Genomic DNA, 21017 nt, shown 5'->3' on the forward strand with positions numbered 1-21017 from the left:
GAACCTTGGGTAACTGCTGAATGATAAATGTGTCTTTTGTGTAAATTGAACTGTGATCAGAATTGCAGGTGGCATCAAAATTAGAGGGGTAGCAAGTACATGGGACACAATAAAATTATTAGATCCCCTGGAATGATTAGCAGAGTGGTTGCCACTGGCAACAGGAGGACATTCGGCCCCTTTGATATGAAAGAATGCCTATGGAGAAGGAACTAAACAGAACAGACACAAAGTGAGGTTTTTTACCCACGAAAGCTTATGCCCAAATAAATCTGTTAGTCTTTAAGGTGCCACCGGACTCCTTGTTGTTTTTGTGGATACAGACTAACACAGCTACTCCCTGATACTTGACAAAATGGGGTATGTAACTACAAGCTATACCAGTCATATTGAAATATGTTTTTCATTGTTTCCTAATGCTACTTTTTCATGTAACCAGGCACTAGAGTTGCCACACAGAATGGCTGAATTTGGGTCTGGGAGGTTGAAAAGGAGTGATACATGAGCACCTCAGTATTTAGACTCATTAGCTCAGTCTTTATTATGAATAACTTCTTTGGTTCTGACCTACCAGATTTTCATACTCTCACCCAGATCTTGAGAATTTAGCTCAGAACTGATTTTTAGCGTCAACATTACCTTTAAGATGATGGGAATTGTTGATGCAATGACAATAGTCCACTATTGGGAATGTAAGTACAGGAGTAAATGAAGTGGTGTGTAATGGTTTCTACCAGTCTTAAATTTAGTGTGTGTTTGTATGTGAAATAATACATAACGTGCAAATGTATACAAAGATTTGTTTTAATAATACTACAGTTTTTTGTAAATCTTATCTTTCTTTTCAGTCTCTTGCTGAACAGGCCAAAGCTAGATTGCAGTTGGTTCTTGAAGCAGCTGGTAAGTGATACTACATAAATATGTAATAGAAAATAATAATTTTACTGCATTGTTTATAATATCACTAAAGTGAAACCTGTGTCCCAGCTGATTTTGCCCCCCTCACTTTGGCAAACATTGAATCTTTTCCCCACCCTTCTCCCACTTAAATTTCTAATTAGACCAAACAAATGTGGCTTTTCTCATTTGTATACCATCGTCGGCAGTGTCTAAATTGTTCTTGGATATGGAAATAAATGTGTGATATTTATCTGCTGCAGAAGAACTAATGTGAATTTCAAATGTTTGTGCTGTCATGGTTCTGGTTTTTGTTTCTTTTATGGGTTGCAGAAAAAGTGTGTGTGGTGGGGGATTTTGTAAAAACCTTCTTTAAAGAGGTGCAGATTCTAGGCCTGAACTACATTTCTGTGCCCTGTTAAAGGTTCTCTTAATTTCTGCAGTATCACATTGTCCTAGACATGCAAGAAGAAAGATAAGACACAAGGAATGAGGTTTAATTAGGCCACAGCTTTATTAACTGATCTGTGAGCTATCTGTCAATAACTTGTACAGGGCAATCTGTTCAATGTGGTGGAGGACTGCTGTCATCCCTCCACACTGGTCCTATTACGGTAACTCCTACAGCCCTTCTCATGTATGAGAGTTAAGGGGCTGAGGAAAAGGGTTGTATCCTCACCGTACCAGACATTAGGTGCACCAACACTGTTCTCCAGCTGCTTTGGAGGATGCCCTCCCCCCGAGTCCACTTCCAGTTCTGGCTTATCAGGGAACTGGACCCCTATTGAATGAGTATCTGCATTAGACACATGTCATCAGAGGCACCAGCAGTTAGCTTGGCTGACTTTGCCTCAGCCCTGCCAGATTCCCAAATTGTTAACCATTCCGTTAGAAAGGTGTATTATTTCTTCCTTGAATAACTCAAGTGTTGGTTATACAATTTTGCGATGGGCAATCACCAACATTTCTGTCTCCCATAATTTAGCCATTTGTCAATTTACCCCTCTCATGGCCTTGTCCACCTGTGAAATCCTTGCAGCTCCCCTGCCAAGCCCTCTGCTGTGGCATCTCATGCCAATTATAATTACCCTGACTCGACTCCTAAACTTTGTCCTATCCCTTTACTGAATCTCCAGATTGTTTCCCCCTAGCTACACACTGATCCATTCACATGGCTCCTCCCTGACCAATGAAAATATAAGAGGGCATCCGCTGACCTCGGAATGTGTTCCTCCAACCCACTCAGAGCTGCTGCTGGTCCAGCACATAATGGCTCCCAGACCATTGAAAAGGGGCTCCTCCTTCCATTGCTCAGACGACAATGGGCTTCTACAGAGCTCCTGACTCTCCAGCTACACACCTACCTCTCCACCCCTGACCACAAGAAGCTGGCTCTTGTGAGGGGGAAAAAGACAGAAACCCTCTGCTGCTTCTGAGACTGTGGGGATGCATTTCTCAATGCTATTTTAATACCTGGAAAATCTTACTTTTGCCTACTGGTTTTGCCCTTTTATGCATGGCAAATATGGCTTTATATTTCTTCTATTCAAAAATCAACATGGCTACCTCTACTAAGAATTAAAATTGTACTTAATATCTTGGATTAGGAGGGATGACAAAGGCAAGAGGTGTCAGCAGTTGATGGATTAGTTCTGGGTCTGTGGATGGGAATTCCTGAGGATAGTAGTCAGAGCACTGGGGGTTGTATGATGGCTGTATGCTTGTAAAGACTATACAGTCATTATGCAGATCAGTCCTTCCTAGTCAATAATAGCCTAGGGAATTCCATAATAGAAAAGTGCATGAACAGTTCTGCGGCTGTTACTGTACAGTACCCCAGTGCTCTGACTCAGGCAATTCCGTTTCAGTATCCTCATGGACATGCAGGACTTTGGACATGTGTGAGACAATTAGAACACACACCTTAGAGAATATTAAATTGTTAATTAGTGAATATTTTAAATACTACATCTCTGGGTAAGAACCCATTTTACTTGGGTATAAATTCAGGTGGTGAACAGTATAAGGGGTCCAAGTTATGGTGGTGTAGCCTGAAAATTAAGAGTTCTCAGTGAAGCTTTGTAAGCTGCTCTCTAACATAATTATAAACAATGCAACTATAGCTAGATTTAATAAGATATCTTATTTCCATTAAATCAACAAAAGATATCAATGATTTTGTAGTACAGAGGCAAATAAAATAGAAAAAATATGTAAACATTAGTAAGTATGCACAAATTACTCTGCTTCGAAATACTTGTTTTGTGTTCCATTTTGTTTTTAGCACAAGCATATACTTTTGTTAAAAGCATAAGATCAAATTTTCACAGTGGCCACTGGATTTGGGTTCCCCAATTTTTTGGTGCCCAACTCAATACCTGTGTTCTGACTGTCAGACATCACCTGCAACCGTACTTCTGTAAAACAAGTACTAGGTGTTTGAAGTTGGGCATCCAGAGCCAGAGGCTACTTTGGAAATGTTTTCCCTAAGATTTTGTTTTATATTGCAGAAGAGTGTTGGTGAATATTTTCATTGGCATTTGTTTAATAATTTCAATGAATTGAATGTTGTTCATCGGTATTTTCCTTGATTCCTTCAGCATTTATGTAGTGTACTCAAAAAGGGCTAGAACATTCATATGTAATCATATTTGCAATTTTACTGCAGTCCTACTTAGTCCCTAGACCTTACACTTTGTTTTTTTCCATATACAACTTTTGGTTGGTTTTAGTGCACAAAAATAGGAGAACTCTCAGAATTTCTTACAAATGTTATCAGTAAGTATGTATGCTGCACAATAATTTCAGGTCTTCAATTTTAATTTGTATTCTCCTATCTGTTTCATAGATTTAATTGTAAAATATACTTTACAAGTAATCAATCTTTTTTCTTCTTCCTTTTGGGGACCTTTTTTTCTAAAGGGAAGTACTACTTTCAATATTTCCAGCAAATATTCACATTTTTCAATAATACAACTAGCATCTTATATTTCATAGTTTCAGATGTATGCATAAATATTCTCCATATCTTTTAATATGTCTTTGAAGCATATAATTATAAAATAGATGTGACAGCACAGACCTCAAAAAGTACAATTTGTTTATACTACTCACAGCTGTCACACCTCATTTTTTAATTTAACACCTTGAAAATGTATTAACAATACCATGAGTTGTATATCATCATGACCTGGGTCCTGTGGATTTCAAGAGACATTTAAAATGGTTGTGACACTTTATAATTTTAAAAATTCACAGCTGGACACTGAAGTTTAAATTGGAGGTGCAAATTGCTTATGGATGACTTGAGAGAGGTTTAATGTATTTGTTTATCTTAAAATTTGAAATGTAGGAAAAATCCCTTTTCCTGTCTGTATTTTAATGCTGAAAATGGAAAATCAAAAAAACCCTATAAAACTATAAAATCCTGCTCTGTTGTTTGTTCTTGGTCAATTAAGAATAAAGTTGACAACATTGTTGTGAGAAGGGTGTGGAGAAAGGCTGATGACTTTTTCATTCATTCATTTTTTTGGTTTAAAGCAAAATGAGAACTTTTTACTGTTATATCATTTATATAAAGACCTTCTGTGCCAGAATTTTATCAAGCAATATTTTTCAGTACAACTATTATAGCCCTCATTGCTGTAATGTGATACTCTGTTTTGAGAGAGCTATTTTCAATACTGAAAATACAACTAGTTCAACTTGTTAGAATAATAACCTGGGGGCCAGGTACTAGTCCAGGTTTCAACAGTACTTGTATGTTGCAGTATTATTGTAGTTTGTGTTTATAGTTACTGTTGTCACATCACTTTTTATAAATTATCTAGCTTTGTAATATTTGTAGTGCATTGAAAACTGTCCACAGATTTTTTTTTAAATAGACTGAACATTGTTTTGTTTTCAAGGATTTGACAATCCATGTGTTTGCCAAAGTTGTTCAACAACAGTTTCAATATAATGTCAATACTTATAGTAGGCTATATCTGAATATGATGTAGCTTTAAAACTTAAGTTTGGCGACAATAAACAAAAATGATTTTGCCTTTTATACACTACAGTAACTCCTCACTTAACGTTGTAGTTATGTTCTTGAAAAATGTGACTTTAAGCAAAAAAATGTTAAGCGAATCCAATTGCCCCATAAGAATGAATGTAAATAGGGGGGTTAGGTTCGAGCATTCTGTGTCCTTGCTCCTCCTCCTCCCACCCCAGAGCCTCCTGAATGCCGCAAAACAGCTGATTGCTGCAGGCAGGAGGCGTGGGGAGGGAGGGGGAGTTGCTGATCCAGCTGCCAGTGGGCGGGAGGCGCTGAGGGGGGCATGGAGGGGAGCTGATGGGGGGCTGCCGGTCCACCCTGGTTCCAAGCCCCCACAGCCAAACGACGTTATAAGCAAACATTGCACAACTTTAAATAAGTATGTTCTCTAATAGATCAGCAACATAACAACGTTAACTGGGACGACGTTAAGTGAGGAGTTACTGTATATAGATATTCCAGATCAGTTTGGATTCTTCAGAAAAATTCACTTCATTACTATATTTACCTTCTTTCTGCTAACCCATAGACTTGCTGATTTAACCACTGTGAACATTCTGTATAATTTAATGTATATACTTATCAACATCAACAGTACAATAATACGTTAAGCTACAAATTTAACCAGAAAGATTGAATTAGAACATACTGTATATTTGCAGCTAAGTTGAGCTAGTGTTGCCATTGCATTTAATTTCATTTTGAGAAAAAGAAATGGCTTCCAATTAATAAAGTTGGCATTTAAGCTGTCCCACTTAAGCGTTTGAGGTTAATCCTTCATCAGGGTTATTTTCACTAAAAATTAAATTATACTGGAACATGATCTTGAGGACTTAGGTGTACATACATATTAAACACAAAGTTGCAGTGGTGATAGGTTAACCAGCAGTGCTGACTGACCACCAGCTGACATGATATTAAACACTGCATGCCCTTGTCTACACTAACTGCAGTCTTGGTTAACATAACTCCTCATGGTCATGTTCTGCTACAGCCCAATTTTCTAGTGAAGACAAGCCCAGTGAGGTGGATGACCTGGAGGAGGAGTGAGTTTTCACTTTTGTTGCTGCTACTTGGAGAGTTGTTTCTCGAAATCTAGATTAATAGTACAGCAACACATCTGCTTGCATTGCGATGGCTATATTGTTTTAATGGAAAAAGACGTATGTAATTTTTATGAACGTTTAAAATTAGCAAAGTATTGTAGAAAGCAAAGAAATTGCAGACTCTAAAATTGTTGAATCAATGATTATTTATGCAACATAACATAAATATCTCTTTTGAGGAGTTCCAAATTCATTTAGGCATTTCAGTAACAGCCCTTTTGCCTAAAGGCAAGGCTGAGAAGATGAGAATCTTCACGATGAGATCTCATTAACAATTTAGAAATGGCGACTGCTGACCATGTTCAGGAGTAATTTTTAATGGTTTATACCTTTTTGTTTTAACACTTACCTCTTTAAAATTTTAGTGCTTTTTTCTTTTCCGAAGCTTGATGGAAAAGTGTGTGTGTGAATACACACATACATATATATTTGCAAAGGGAAAGTTTTTTTTCACTTTTTCAAAGTTCAAAATTTCTAAAAAGATTTTGCTCAAAAAAAAAAAAAAGAGAGAAATTAGCTTTGGGCATAGGCCAAACATAGAAAATTTCAACCCAAAAGGTGAATATTATTTTGTTAAGTTTGAGTGTGAAAATGGGGATTGTAATAGATACTGGTTTGCTGTCTTTTTTTTTTTTGTTTTTTCTCTATAATGGGTGCTGATTATGCCTAACCTATAGTTCTCTAGCTGTATTTTATTTTTGTCAACCTGAGTTCCAAGAAAAGATCGGAGTTAGCCTAGTAAAAATGGATTTAATGCTAAATTCATGCCAATTACTAGAAAGACACAACTGTGTTATAATTAACTGCAGACAATAATCCTTAGAGGCATTTTCACACCAGAGGAGACTTCAAAAAGAACATTCCATACAAAAAGTTTACATAGCCTTTAATGTACCGTATTCCTTTTTCTGTTGTTTTAGGTAAAGTATTTGTGTTTAAGATTTTTTTTCTTCACAATCAGGAGAATTTTACTTGATCCTTCATTGAAGTCATAATATTTTGTTTGGCATGGAAAATTGTAATATACAAATTTAGAAATTTGACATCCTGTGGAATTAAACAGGAGAAGGAAGCTGATATGTTGAAATACAATAATATTTAGTATTTACAGCATATAAGGCTTGAAAGCTCTTTACAAATGTTAATGATTTATAATCCCATACAAATGATATGGCCAAAGTTTACCAACTTTGATGCCTAAGGTAAGCTGCATACAAAAATAATTTGATTTTTTTAAGAACTACAGAGCACCCATAGGACCTGTTCACCATGCACAACTTCAGTGGGAATTGTGGGTGTTCAGAATTTCTGAAAAATCCATGTTTATTGCCTAACTTTAGTGCCTAACTTTGATTTGTATCCTTTAAAGTAAAAATGTAGTAAAGGGGTGATGAAAAGAGATGGAGTTACTTTTCACTGATATCTGAAAGTTTTCTTCTGACTTCCAGTTATTGCCACGTGTGGGTTGTCTGGCTAAATGTTTAATAATTACCTACATTAGCCATAATGTTCATTTTTTTTAAACCTTTATAGTAAGATACCACCTCCAAGAAGCCTTGTATTCTTAAATTGTGTTGGTTGGTTGGTTTGCAATACGGTTCATGTTAAATCAATCTAGTTTCTCTGTCAGTATAGATTAATGAGTCTGTATCTGTGTTCTGAGTAAACCAGGCAGTAGCTGAAGTCACTTAAGTACTCTACATTAATTGTTTTAAGAAACTAATTTTGGTTTATAAAAACTCTCTCTCAATAGAGGTTATTGGTCGCAGCTATACATTTATATTTGTGTGACTTTTATTTACTTATCTATCTTAATATTTAAATAGAAGAAAGCCTTTTTAGCGTAGTCTAACAATATCACAGCAACTTACCATGTTTGAGCAGATGTTAAGCAGGCAGTAGTTGAATGTTAATTTTGAGAGGGTGGTATGTTTAAGCCTATCTGAAGTATGTTGCATGTGGGCTTTCCAGACTTAGTTACAATGCTGTGTCTCTTGGGAGAATTTTAAAGCTAAACCTCTTTCTTTTTGTCACTCTATATGGACTCTCTCAAGTCAGTATAAAGCAGATCATCCCTAGGCTAAAGCTCTTCAGCTTTTGTTATTGGGCTCTGTAGACTTGTAATTAGGCCTCCTGGCAGGCCTTGCAGGCCAGTTAATGGTCATATGGAGTTTCTATGAGGCAGACTGGCTTTGTATAAATCCTTCGTAGGAATACGTTTATGGGTCACTTCCTACCAGGACCATGCTTTGTCCCTGTGCCCCACGGGCTGACAGGGAGCAGGTTCCCTTGACCATGGACAGCTCAGTTTGCTACTCACAATCTACTCAGCTAATCCCCAGTGTAAACAGAGGATTTAGCAGAGCTTCTGTCACTTACAGTTGCCAAACCACTTGGGTGTCTGTGATTTCTTTCCCAGACTTCATTACTGAAAGAGAAGAGTATAAGGTTTAGCCTTGTTTGTATATTAAATATGCACTATTTCTTTTCAGTAGTTTTAAGAAAAAAGTTCAAGGCATATATATAGTCTTACTAAAAAAAACTGAAATAAGATTAAAACAAATTAAAAGCTGATAGGTTGTGCTATAAAAAATTTGTATAAGGCATCCATGTTTTTTCATAAAATGTAAAATATGGATGCTTTTAATGTAAATATACTGATATGAAATAGCATATGGACATTTTGAACCATTAATCTTACTGTTCACACAAAAGTAGCTCTGAAAAATTTTCTGTAGTGATAAATAAAATTCTCTTTTTCTCCATATAAAGGTGATTGATCTGGATTTTCAAAGGTCTAGAGTTGAAATGGGTAACTGATCTATTTTTGGAATCAGCATTTCAATCTATTACTAAAAGAGCATGCAAAAATACAGTATTTTTATGGTCAGAATTGTTGAGGGAGTTTAAAGGAGACTTCAGAACTGAGCTGTTAATATGACATTAATAATATATGCTAAAAACTGATTAATAGAATTCTTAAGGATTTTACAGAAATTGTTTGACAGAAATTCTGTATGTTTTAATATTTAACTCATTATCCTCTGCTTACACTGTCAGTTTCCCTCTTTTTGTTCTCTGTGGCACACATCTTATATTTTTCTTTTTATTCTTTTAAAAGAATTCAGTGGAAAATTATAAATATACTGGTGATAGCTAGAGTAAAAATGCAAATATTGGAGGATATTTGTTGCATGTTTTTTTTCAGTTGTTTTCATTATATATTTCTTCTTAAGGAAAACAAATCTTTATTTGTCCAGCCTTATCTATTAAATAAATGGTCAAATATTCTGCACTCTGTGGTACCAAAATAGCCCATGACAGATGTGGCTCAAAGGACCACATACGTAGACTCTATGATTTTAGTCTGGTGGAACTAATAGGATCACTCATTACTTTATAGATCCTTGCTTTTCTTTTCTTTAATGAAAACTGTTTAGTTAAATAGGCTGGCCTTTATTTTGCTCTTTCTCTGGCTATGGAATAGGGCCATGAGGTAGCAAATATGAAAACATTAAAACTTTCCTTTTAATTGTAATTATTGGGAAATTACTGATTTTTAAATACAGCGATGAACTTTTTATGTTTGTAATGGCTTTGTTAGAGTAGTGTTTTGTGTAGCTCTGCGTAGGGGAACATCATAAATCCTTCCTATTTTTTAGCCTTACGTTACATTTTAAAGTAGCACTTTTAGAAGACTCAGTAAATTATGTGTGTATATACAGAGGGTGTAATAGCATATAAAGTATGTTACATATTTTATGGAATTTTAAAATAGTATTGTAAATAATCCAATTGAGAGAAATTGCAAGAACCTGAAACACGTTATATGACTCAAATTTCTTTTATTTCTTGTGCTTTCAGGTAGGTATCTTTGACAAGTGTCTATTGAAATTTTTCTCAATAAAATATCAGTTCTGCCAAGAAACACATGGTGATGCAGAGAACAAATAACCATATAAGTCAAGAATTGCTTTGATATAAGGCTTTAATGGTTTTTTGGATAGCAACTCTTGAGTCAAGATAATGAGAACATGACATAGGGACATATGCAGATAATGAAAGACACATCAACACATAAGGACTGATATACCTCTGTGGGCACAGGCAGGTACAATTTTAAGCTACTTGCACCAGTAGCACAAGCTGCACCCAAGGAGGATTCAGGAGTGCTGCTACTGCCTTCTCCCAGGAATTCCACCAAGAAGATGGCAGCTTTAAACTCTAGAGGGAACGCCACAGGACTCCAGGTGGTGAAGGCTGTCTAAGGCCTGGTCTACACTAGGCGTTTATGTCGAAGTTAGCGCCATTACATCGAATTAACCCTGCACCCGTCCACACTGCGATGCTATTTAGTTCGACATAGAGGTCTCTTTAATTCGACTTCTGTACTCCTCCCCGACGAGGGGAGTAGCGCTAAATTCGACATGGCCATGTCGAATTAGGCTAGGTGTGGATGGAAATCGACGCTAATAGCTCCGGGAGCTATCCCACAGTGCACCACTCTGTTGACGCTCTGGACAGCAGTACGAGCTCGGATGCTCTGACCAGCCACACAGGAAAAGCCCCGGGAAAATTTGAATTTGAATTCCTTTTCCTGTCTGGCCAGTTTGAATCTCATTTCCTGTCTGGACACCGTGGCGATCACAGCAGCACTGGCAACGATGCAGAGCTCTCCAGCAGTGATGGCCGTGCAGTCTGTGAATAGAAAGAGGGCCCCAGCATGGACTGATCGGGAAGTCTTGGATCTCATCGCTGTGTGGGGCGATGAGTCCGTGCTTTCTGAGCTGCGCTCCAAGAAACGGAATGCAAAGATCTATGAGAAGATCTCAAAAGACATGTCAGAGAGAGGATACAGCCGGGATGCAACGCAGTGCCGCGTGAAAATCAAGGAGCTGAGACAAGGCTACCAGAAGACCAAAGAGGCAAACGGACGCTCCGGATCCCATCCCCAGACATCCCGTTTCTACGAGGCACTGCATTCCATCCTCGGTGCGGCCGCCACCACTACCCCACCACTGACCGTGGACTCTGAGGATGGGATATTGTCCACGGCCGGTTCCTCGGACATGTTAGCGGACGGGGAAGATGAGGAAGGAGATGAGGAGGGCGAGGCAGTCGGCAGCGCTCACAACGCTGATTTCCCCGACAGCCAGGATCTCTTCATCACCCTTACAGAGATCCCCTACGAAGCGTCCCCAGCCGTTACCCCGGACACAGAATCTGGGGAAGGATCAGCCAGTAAGTGTTGTAAACATCTAAACATTTATTTTTAACAGAACAGGAATATTAACAATTAAAAGAATGGGTTGTTCATGATTACTTTGCCCTAGGCACTTAACGGTTCAGTCATGGGCAGTGCAAGTTTTGAAAATAAAACTAGCAATGTCCGGTTTTCCGTGATTGTCCTGCCCAAGCCGCTCTACTGTTTAGTCCCTGCTACTGCAGCTAGAGTAAAATGCGGTCTATATGTGCAGGGATAGAGCAGTAATCCTCCCGGGACACTCTCGATGAAGCTCTCCTGGAGGTAATTGGAAAGCCGTTGCATGAGGTTCCTGGGGAGAGCGGCCTTATTGGGTCCTCCGAAGTACGAGACGTTGCCGCGCCACGAGACTATCAAGTACTCGGGAATCATTGCTCTGCACAGCAGGGCGGCATACGGCCCTGGTCTTTGGAGGCTTTCCCGGAGCATTCTCTCTCTCTCGCTGTCAGAGATCCTCATCAGGGTGATGTCGCCCATGGTGACCTGCTTTGAATTAGGTAGGGGAATGTTAGTGTTGGGACTGCTTGCTCGTTCCTTTACAGAACTGTAACCGCTGGTTTGCAGCCACGCGGTGGAGGCGGGAGAGGGGCTGCCGAAAGGGATCGTTCCTGGGGACAGCCGCGAGGGGGTGGGACAGGGGCAGAGTTCCCGCTTGCCGGATTGCTGGCAGCAGGGACTGACATTGCTTTAAATGTGAAATGAGGCCAGTGGTAATATAAAAGTTTTAAACTGCCACAAGTCTACGGCTTACCATGTCTACCTGCAACAGAAATTCCGTTGTGCTGCCCCGCTTCTCAAATGTGCTGTGGAAGACCCCAGGCACTGAATGCGAAGGCCGAGAATTCGACCTTGTGCTGAGTGCGCATGTGATAGGTGCTGTGCATGGTCTTGTTCACAGAGAAAGACTATGTTCTTTGTTCACAACTACATTTATCTTTCTGAGGAATTCACTCCCTTTTTCCCATTCCCACAGCCACATCTGCGACTGTCTCACAACGTAGCCTGGCATCACACTCCCAGAGGCTAGCGAAGATTAGGCATAGGAAGAAGAGGACACGGGAGGACATGTTCTCTGAACTTATGGCCTGTTCCCAAGCCCAGGCAGCACAGCAGACCCAGTGGCGGGAGAAATTGACCCAAATGCAGCAAGCAAACATGGATCGGGAGGAGAGGTGGCGGCAGGAAGACCAGCAGGCGACTCAAACGCTGTTTGGACTACTGAGGGAGCAAACAGACACGCTCCGGCGCCTTGTGGATGTTCTGCAGGAACGGAGGCAGGAGGACAGAGCCCCGCTGCAGTCCATCTCTAACCGCCCTCCCCCGCCACCAAGTCCCATACCCATCTCACCCAAAGTGCAAAGAAGGAGAGGCGGCAGAGTCCCTGCTAACTCTCACTCCACCCCTGCTGAGAGCTCTAGTAGCAGAAGGCTCTCATTCCCCAAAACTTGAAAAGTTCTTTCCTTCCCGCCTGACACAAGCCCCCGTCCAAGTTTCACCTCCCACTTCCATGTGTAGTTGATAATAAAAAATACGTTTCTGTTAACTACTGTTTCAATCATGTTCTTTTGGAGGAGGAGGGGAAAGGGGGTTGGTAATTGGACAGGACAGTCACCTTTGGCAGGGTACATAGGCGGGGGCAGGCACAGCAGCAGGGCACATACACAGTGCAGTGATGCAGTGACTAGTTACCCTGGTTAGTCTGGGAGGTTGTTTTCATGTTATGTGGTGGGGGGGGTGTTGCTCTGTGACTTTGTGGCGGGGGAGGGCAGTTACAGATCTTAAGCGGCGGTCCTTATGCAGGATCACAGAGCCACGCAGCAGGGGATCTGTAACCGTCCTCCCCCTGCCACAAAGTCACATAGCCCCCCCATACACACAGTCCCGATCAGGAGGGGTGACAGGCTCCGTTGAAACAACCATCCCACCGCAGCGGAGCCTGTCAATCCTTGAGTTTAGAAGCTTCATTCGCGTCACTACACTACACCCGCTCCGCACCACAGTCTGCGTCCCAGTTTTAAAAAATTCCCGCGAAAACAGTATTAAAGAAAACGGTGTGCATTAACAAAGTAGAACTATTTTTATTTCGAAACGTGTGTTGGAAGGGGGTGAAGGGGGTATGTAACTGGAGAGGTTAGTCAACATTAACTGGGTAAAGAAACGGGGGCAGGTTCAGCTTCTCTGTACACAAACTTAAAAGTCACAGGTTACCCTGCTCACTCAGGAACCTAGCTTTCAAAGCCTCCCGGATGCACAGCGCTTCCCGCTGTTCTCTTCTAATCGCCCGGCTGTCTGGCTGTGCGTAATCAGCAGCCAGGCTATTTTCCTCAACCTCCCACCCCGCCATAAAGGGCTCCCCCTTGCTCTCACAGAGATTGTGGAGCACACAGCAAGCTGCTATAACAATGGGGATATTGGTTTCGCTGAGATCACAGCGAGTCAGTAAGCTTCTCCATCTCCCCTTGAGACGGCCAAAAGCACACTCCACCACCATTCTGCACTTGCTCAGCTGGTAGTTGAAGAGTTCTTTTTCAGTGTCCAGGGCGCCAGTATAGGGCTTCATGAGCCAGGGCATTAGCGGGTAGGCTGGGTCCCCGAGGATGACTATAGGCATCTCCACATCCCCAACAGTTATTTTGTGGTCCGGGAAGTAAATACCTTGTTGCAGCCGTCTAAACAGACCAGAGTTCCTAAAAACACGAGCGTCATGAACCTTGCCCGGCCATCCGACGTAGATGTTGGTAAAACGTCCCCTGTGGTCCACCAGTGCTTGCAGCACCATGGAAAAATAGCCCTTTCGGTTAATGTACTGGGTGGCCTGGTGGTCCGGTGCCAGGATAGGGATGTGAGTTCCATCTATGGCCCCACCGCAGTTTGGGAATCCCATCGCTGCGAAGCCATCTATGATCGCCTCCACGTTTCCCAGGGTCACTACCTTTGGCAGCAGTACATCAACGATTGCCTTGGCTACTTGCATCACAACAACCCCCACGGTAGATTTGCCCACCCCAAACTGGTTCGCGACTGACCGGTAGCTGTCTGGCGTTGCAAGCTTCCAGAGGGCTATGGCCACTCGCTTCTGTACACTCAGTGCAGCTCGCAACCGGGTGTCATTGCGCTTCAGGGCAGGGGACAGCAACTCACAAAGTTCCAGGAAAGTTCCCTTCCGCATGCGAAAGTTTCGCAGCCACTGGGATTCATCCCAGACCTGCAGCACTATGCGGTCCCACCACTCAGTGCTTGTTTCCCGTGCCCAGAATCGCCGTTCCACAGCATCAACATGACCCATTGCCATCGTGATGTCCTCGGCGCTGGGTCCCCTGCTTTCTGAGAGGTCTGTGCTACTCTCAGACTTCAGGACATCACCGCGGTAACGTAGCCTCCTCGCCTGACTTTTCTGCATCTGCCTCAGGGAAACCTGTATGATAAGCTGCGAGGCGTTGAGAGCGGCCACAACTGCAGCGATGGTCGCAGCGTGCTCCATGCTCGCAGTGCTGTGGCATCCGCGCTGTCAATGACTGGAAAAGTGCGCGAACTGATTTCCCGCTGGCGCTTTCAGGGAGGGAGGGCGGGAGTGATGGACGGATGACGACAGTTACCCAAAAGCACCCTCGACACATTTTCTTACCCAGAAGGCATTGCCGGCTACACCCAGAATTCCAATGGGCAGAGGGGACTGCGGGAACTGTGGGATAGCTGACCACAGTGCACCGCTTCGAATGTCGACGCTTTCACCGTTAGTGTGGACTCACAAAGTCGAATTACTGTCCGTAGTGTGGACACAGACGTTCGACTTTGCAATATCGATTCCAAAAATTCGATGCAAGTAAATTCGAACTACTCTCGTAGTGTAGACAAGGCCTAAGAGATATGTTGACACGGAGGAGGTGCTCTGATTGCTGTTTCCAGCCCACCCCAGTCTGCCACTCCAACTTTATGAGCTGCTCTGGCTGACTCCAGGTGCCTTTTGTAGTTAAAATCACCTTCCTTCCTCTGTCCAGGTGGACTTTTCACCACTGGGTTCACAGCCTGTGTTTTGCTGCTGGAATAAATGCTCCACAGACTACAAAATTGCATTTTCAGAACTGTCCAAGAAGCAGTTCACATTCTGCTCTATTAATGAGGACAAACTACTTAAATTCTATGTATTAACCTCAGAATAAAGATTTAAGGTTAGAGCTCATGAAACAATGGAAAGTTTCTCCTGGTGAGTTTGGGCTGCTTCCCTTCATTCATAAAAGTTTCTTCTTTGAGTAGATGCAGTTTTGTATTCCACTTAGGTGTGTGTGTGCCCAGCATGCCAGAGCAGAGAGTTTTACCTAGCAGTACCTGTAGCGGGGTGGCACTCACACTTGATGGTAATAGCCCCTCCCTGGCTATATGAGGTGGCGCCACCCTGACTCCCATCCCAACCCCCCTCCCCCCCCAATTCCTTCTTACCCTGCATGGCTGGAGTCAGAACTCTGTGTGGTTTTTCAGCTTCACAGTCCTCTTTTCAGTAACTTTTTTCTAGTTGTACTCCTAATATAGAGTTAGTTAGACTTAGTGTGTGTTAGTTGTACTTTGTGTTCCTGGTGATGCCATCACTAGGGTTTAAATATTGTCCATCATGTGTGGGGGCCCTCTCCAATAACGATCCCCACATGCGGTGCTTGCTGTGTCTAGACAAAGTCCACGTGAAGAAGCGGTATTTGATTTACAGATCATTCACAAAATTGACTCAGGTGGCAAGGAATCTTCATCTGAAACAGCACCTGCTTGAGCAGGTCATGTGGCCTGCTTTGGCACTGAGGCCCTCATCAGATCGCAGATCACCCTCTGATTTGGACAGTGCTGCTGCTTCGTGTCCTGGAGCTGGCACTTCTCCAGAAAGACAGAGGAATTGTTTCCCACACTTGTTTCCCAAGTGTGCTGAGGAAAAGGTCTCATAAGACCAATGAGACAGATCCCGTGGGGATTTGTCTCCCTCCTCCAGAAGGAGCGTGGATCAGCTCAGGGTGAAGGTGGATGCACTGGATGGAGCAGGTCCCATCAACTACTCCATGGAACTGCATAGGAAGGCAGAGACCCTGTGCTGTTGACTCCCATTCTGGCCCCAGGGCATCCGTTGACTCCAGTACTGACGAGGATGATGCCAGCTCCAGCTGTTTCTGCACCAGTGGCATATCAGGCTGCAGTGGACCTCCTCTGCCTTTATGTCCTGACCTCTGTTGGTCCAGGACTTTGCCAGGGCTGCATCCTTTTTAGCCCCATTGGCTGGGCAGGCCACTGAACCTATGGGTCTGTCAGCGCCATGCCCTGATGTTTCCCTTCCACACTAAGTGGAAAAGGGGCCAGTACTGGACTCGAGAGAAGGGGACCTCCTTAGCACCAGGAATGTCTTCGGTATCCCCGTGACTGGTGCCACCATGTTGCTGTGGCAGCAGTGAACACCTTCCACTTTGGCGCTGTTAGTTACTTTGGTACTGATGCTGACTTTGGGGTTGACACTGTTCCTAGCACTAGAAACAATGGAGGCATGCTTATTGCCAGTGGTATTGTTTCCATCCTTGGCACCAGCCCCCTCGTCATTCTGGGCTATGGAGGAGTTGAACCAGCTGCTCACACCCTCGGGGCTCTCACCATTGCTATCCCCCAAAGTCTGGGACTTCTCAGTTTCTGAGTTTGGATCTTACTCTTCCACACTCTCCATCACCTCAGCGAGGGCCATTCATGGAGCACTATAGGTGCCACAGTTGGCGCTGATCCCAGGGTTGGGACGGGGGCCCCTGTCCTGGTGCCTACTGGCCAACAATGCCCTATCCATATTAGTGGTCTCTGTAGAATCCAAGGGCTGCTCTTCGGTCACGGAGGTCTCACTCCTCATCTTGCTTAAAGCCAAAACACCAGCTAGGTCTGTGGCAGTGACTATCGATCCACCACAGGTCGAGGTACTGGTGAACCTTCCCCTTGAGGAGCCTCCAGAGTCATCCCAAGTGGGCCCATTAGCCCTGGAGCAGGATCCGGCTCTGGCACAGTTAAGTACCTCATCCTTGACCCTGGGCAATTCCAAGGTGCCAAGCTCTTCCTGCCCTTCAGTACTGAGGATTTCAAGGCATACTAGGACTTGTTGTAGAGCATGGCTACTTCTATGGGTTTTCAAGCGGAGTTCTTGCAGGAGAATACACACAAGTTAGTCATATGCTGCAGTTGTCTTCCCTTGGAAGAGTCACCCTATTAATGATGTGCTCCTTGAGCCTGCTCAAGTCCTCTTGAATAGGCCAGTTTTGGTACCACTTGCAGCTGAACGCATGGAAAAGCGCTCCTTCATTCCCATGCAGAGATGTGAGAGTTTTAATTCCCATCCAGCCCCAAATTCCTTGGTAGTAACCATGGTGAACAATAGACAGGGCAGCTTTAAGTCCACTGCCAAGGAGAAGGACTCTAAGCAAATGGACCTGATTGGCAGGAAGATTTACACCTCTTCTTCCTTGCAGATATGAATTGCTAATCAGACAAAACTGTTGTCCAAGTACGACTTTATCAATTGGATGGCAATGTCTAAATTCATGGACAAGCTGCCCGAGGCCTCAAGAGAGGAATTTGGGGCATTTGTCACTGAAGGCTACTTGTTGGCTAAGACTTCTTTGCAATCTTCGCTGGATGTCTCGGATACTTCAGCCAGAGTGATGGCCTCTGTGATGACCATGAGGAGGTCTTCCTGGCTATAGAATTCGGGCATTGCTCTCAATGTCCTCCCTGGGACGTTGAGGATTTGCCCTTCGATGGTCAGGCATTGTTCTCGGATAAAACAGATGAGACTCTGTATTCCTTCAAGGACTCCAGGGCTACCCATTGGGTGTATACACTGGCAGTGCAAAGGCGCCACCATGGTGTTCAACACCAGCAACAACCTCAGTATCATTCACTGTGCATGTTAGGGCAGGCTTTCTGTCTCCCAGGGCAGCCGTACTACCCCAGAAAGGAGCATAGATCCCACAGGAGAAAGCTGTCATGTTCAAGGTTTGAACAGTCCACAAGCTGTCCCATGGCACTTCCCAAGCACCCATTTTGACTCCTTGGTCCAGAGCAGTGTTCCAGTAGTCACTCCCTTCCTCTTCTCTCCCCCTCCCCCTCCATTTGGGGACAGACTGGCTTGATCATCACTGACAGCTGGGTCCTAAGCATCATCAAATCGGGCTATGCCATCCAGTTCCTCTCCATCCCTCCTTCTCACTCTCCCTCCCTGTGCCTCTTTATGGACCCCCGCACAAGATATTGCTCCTTGAGCAGATTCACACTCTGCTTGCGTTGGAAGCTTGTGGTGGAGGATGTTCCACCAGATCACCTGGGTCAAGGTTTCTATTCCTGGTACTTTCTGGTGCCCAAATCCAAGGAAGGAATAAGACCCATTCTTGACCTTTCCAGCCTCAACAAATATATCAGGTATGTGAGGTTCCAAATGGTCACTCTATCAACTGTCCTCTCTGTATTGTCTTAGAATGACTGGTTTGCTGCCCTGGACTTTCAGGATGCCTACTTTTACGTGGTGATTTTGCTGAGCTGCAGAAAAATCCTTTGATTTGTCATAGTGGAATGCCATTTCCAGTATATGGCACTTCCTTTCCACCTCCATCCAGCCTCACGGATTTTTACCAAATGCATAGCCATCATCAAGGCATAGCCCAGAAAGAAAGAAAGGGATCCATATCTTTGTGTATTCGGACAACTGATTACAGAGCTGCTGATTCTTTCTCACATCAACGGCACACTGCGCTTGCTTGAGCATCAGGATCTCATCCTAAACACCGGGAAGTCAACTTTGTTTCCCACTCAGAAAATAGAGTTAATTGTGGCCCTAATAGATTCTACAAGTGTGAGAGCATTTCTGTCAGCTGTTTTTAGGTGACTCACCACCTCTGCAGTCTCAGCCTTCCGCAACAGTTCGGGTGTGCCTGAGGCTTTTGGGCCACATGTCCGCTTGCACTCAGGTGGTTCAGTTCGCAAGGCTGCATCTTCATCCCCTCCAAATGTGGCTCAGGCCAGTTTACTGTCTGACTCTTCACTTGGACATATGGGTCCCTCTTCCTCCACTGGTCATGGACTACTTAGAGTGGTGGAGGCTTCTTGAGAATGTTCAGGACATTCTTTTCATCTGGCCCTTACCAATCGGGACTGTTGTCACCAATGCCTCCCTGATGGGCTGGGGAGCCCATCTGGGGTTGCTAAAAGTCCAAGATATGTCATTGGAGCAGGTGTCCTCTCTGCATATCAGTGTGCTGGAGCTTTGGTCCATTTACAAGTGTCACACTTTTTGGGTCCATATCGGGCTCAGTGGTTCACATATTTACTGACAATACCACTGTGATGTATTTTGTGAACAAGGAAGGAGGAGCACACTCCAGGATGCTCTGCCAAGAGGTAATCAAGGTATGGTAATTTTGCATTGTGGCGAGTATCACTCCAATAGCTAACTACTTGCCTGGGGTTCAGAATCACCTGGCGGACCATCTCAGCAGTGTATTTTTTTTTTTTCCTGAGTTACGAGTGGTCTGCATCCTAGGCAAAATTCTCCAGCTCCGGAGTGCAGGGCACTCACACGCTTAAGTGGAATATACATCCGCATCACATCTCGAAGAACCACAGTTACAGTAAGTAACCGTTTCTTCCATGTACTCAGACATTAGAAGAAAGGCACCAGTGGAATCAGAGCCTGGCTTTATACTGGGAGGACTCATTAGAGCTGGGTGAAAAATGCAGATTCAGCAACCACAACATTTGGTGAATTTTCAGTTTTGTCAAATTGTCAGAAAAAAAATCTAAAGAAAAATCCAAATGTCACTTTGACATTTTCTAAATGTTTAGATTTTTCTATTTAAAATGGCCGATTTGAAATTTCCTTTCATTTTATTTTTTTTTAATTAAAAAACCCTTAAAATTCTCAATTGAAATGAAACATTTAATTTCAGCTCAAACAAAATGCAAATCAGAAGGAGTAAGAATTCCCTTTGGTTTGCCTGCCTGTATACCTGAGGCTTTTTAGGGAAGGGTGAGAAGGGAAAGTGACTGGATGCGAGGTAATAATGACTGCAGAAGGGGAAGGGAAGAAATGGATGGGTTAAATGTCCAAGTTCAGACACGTGCTAGCCAGTGCCAGTAATGAAAGATGCCCTGCCCCATTCTCTGTGGCAGGAGGAGAGAGTCTGTGAATAGTAATTTCATGAACAATCCAGCAGACACACCCCTCCCAGTTGAGGATAAAGAGATAATTCTGGGCTACTACCAGAGCTGCTCTCTTGGATATGGCTGGACACTGCTGTCTTTGTATCCTTTGGTTAGTGTATCTGGTAAATTTTTCAAGCCTTTCAATATCTATCTGTAGTAACTTGGAAATAATGTAACATGTTTGACTAATGTGTATGGAGAAATAAATGAATTTAATTATAGTCTTTTTCACTTTCTAAATTACCAGCAAAGGGGAAAGCAGTGGTGAGGTGTCAGATCACTAGAACTGTTACTTTTATAGAATATCAACCATCTAATTGAGGGTATTCAGCCATTGTAACCAGAGTTTGCAAGTTGCGTGTTCAGTTAAATTCCCCACTGCCAAATAACAACAAAAATGGCTTTCTATCCATCTGCCAGGAGATTACAACTTTTTTTTACCATAATCCATGCCTTTGTCACTCTAGACCGGACTCCTAGGATGTGTTCTCTTAAATAATTTAGAAGCTGA

General features: G+C 43.0%; 2 protein-coding genes across 2 annotated transcripts in view; both read left to right on the plus strand.

The window, feature by feature from the left end:
* The window catches only part of RSRC1 (arginine and serine rich coiled-coil 1), a 354741-nt gene that overhangs the window by 173759 nt on the left and 159965 nt on the right, over positions 1-21017 (plus strand). The window contains exon 6 of the mRNA XM_054039514.1: positions 849-900. Within this exon, the coding sequence (XP_053895489.1) occupies positions 849-900 (52 nt within the window). The remainder of the gene's footprint in view (positions 1-848; positions 901-21017) is intronic.
* Positions 10411-12848, plus strand: LOC128843045 (uncharacterized). Its single transcript, XM_054039513.1, has 2 exons — positions 10411-11283; positions 12279-12848. The coding sequence occupies exons 1-2, from the start codon at positions 10707-10709 to the stop codon at positions 12752-12754; spliced, it is 1053 nt and encodes a 350-aa protein (XP_053895488.1). The 5' UTR covers positions 10411-10706; the 3' UTR covers positions 12755-12848.

This window comes from Malaclemys terrapin, chromosome 9, assembly GCF_027887155.1.
Source record: "Malaclemys terrapin pileata isolate rMalTer1 chromosome 9, rMalTer1.hap1, whole genome shotgun sequence".
NCBI classification, from domain to species: domain Eukaryota; kingdom Metazoa; phylum Chordata; order Testudines; family Emydidae; genus Malaclemys; species Malaclemys terrapin.

Excerpts from the sequence above, each read along its gene's own strand:
- LOC128843045 (XM_054039513.1), top strand. The coding sequence starts at position 10,707 with ATGCAGAGCTCTCCAGCAGTGATGGCCGTGCAGTCTGTGAATAGAAAG. Across the intron at positions 11,284-12,278 it reads ATCTGGGGAAGGATCAGCCA|CCACATCTGCGACTGTCTCA; the intron begins GTAAGTGTTGTA and ends CCATTCCCACAG.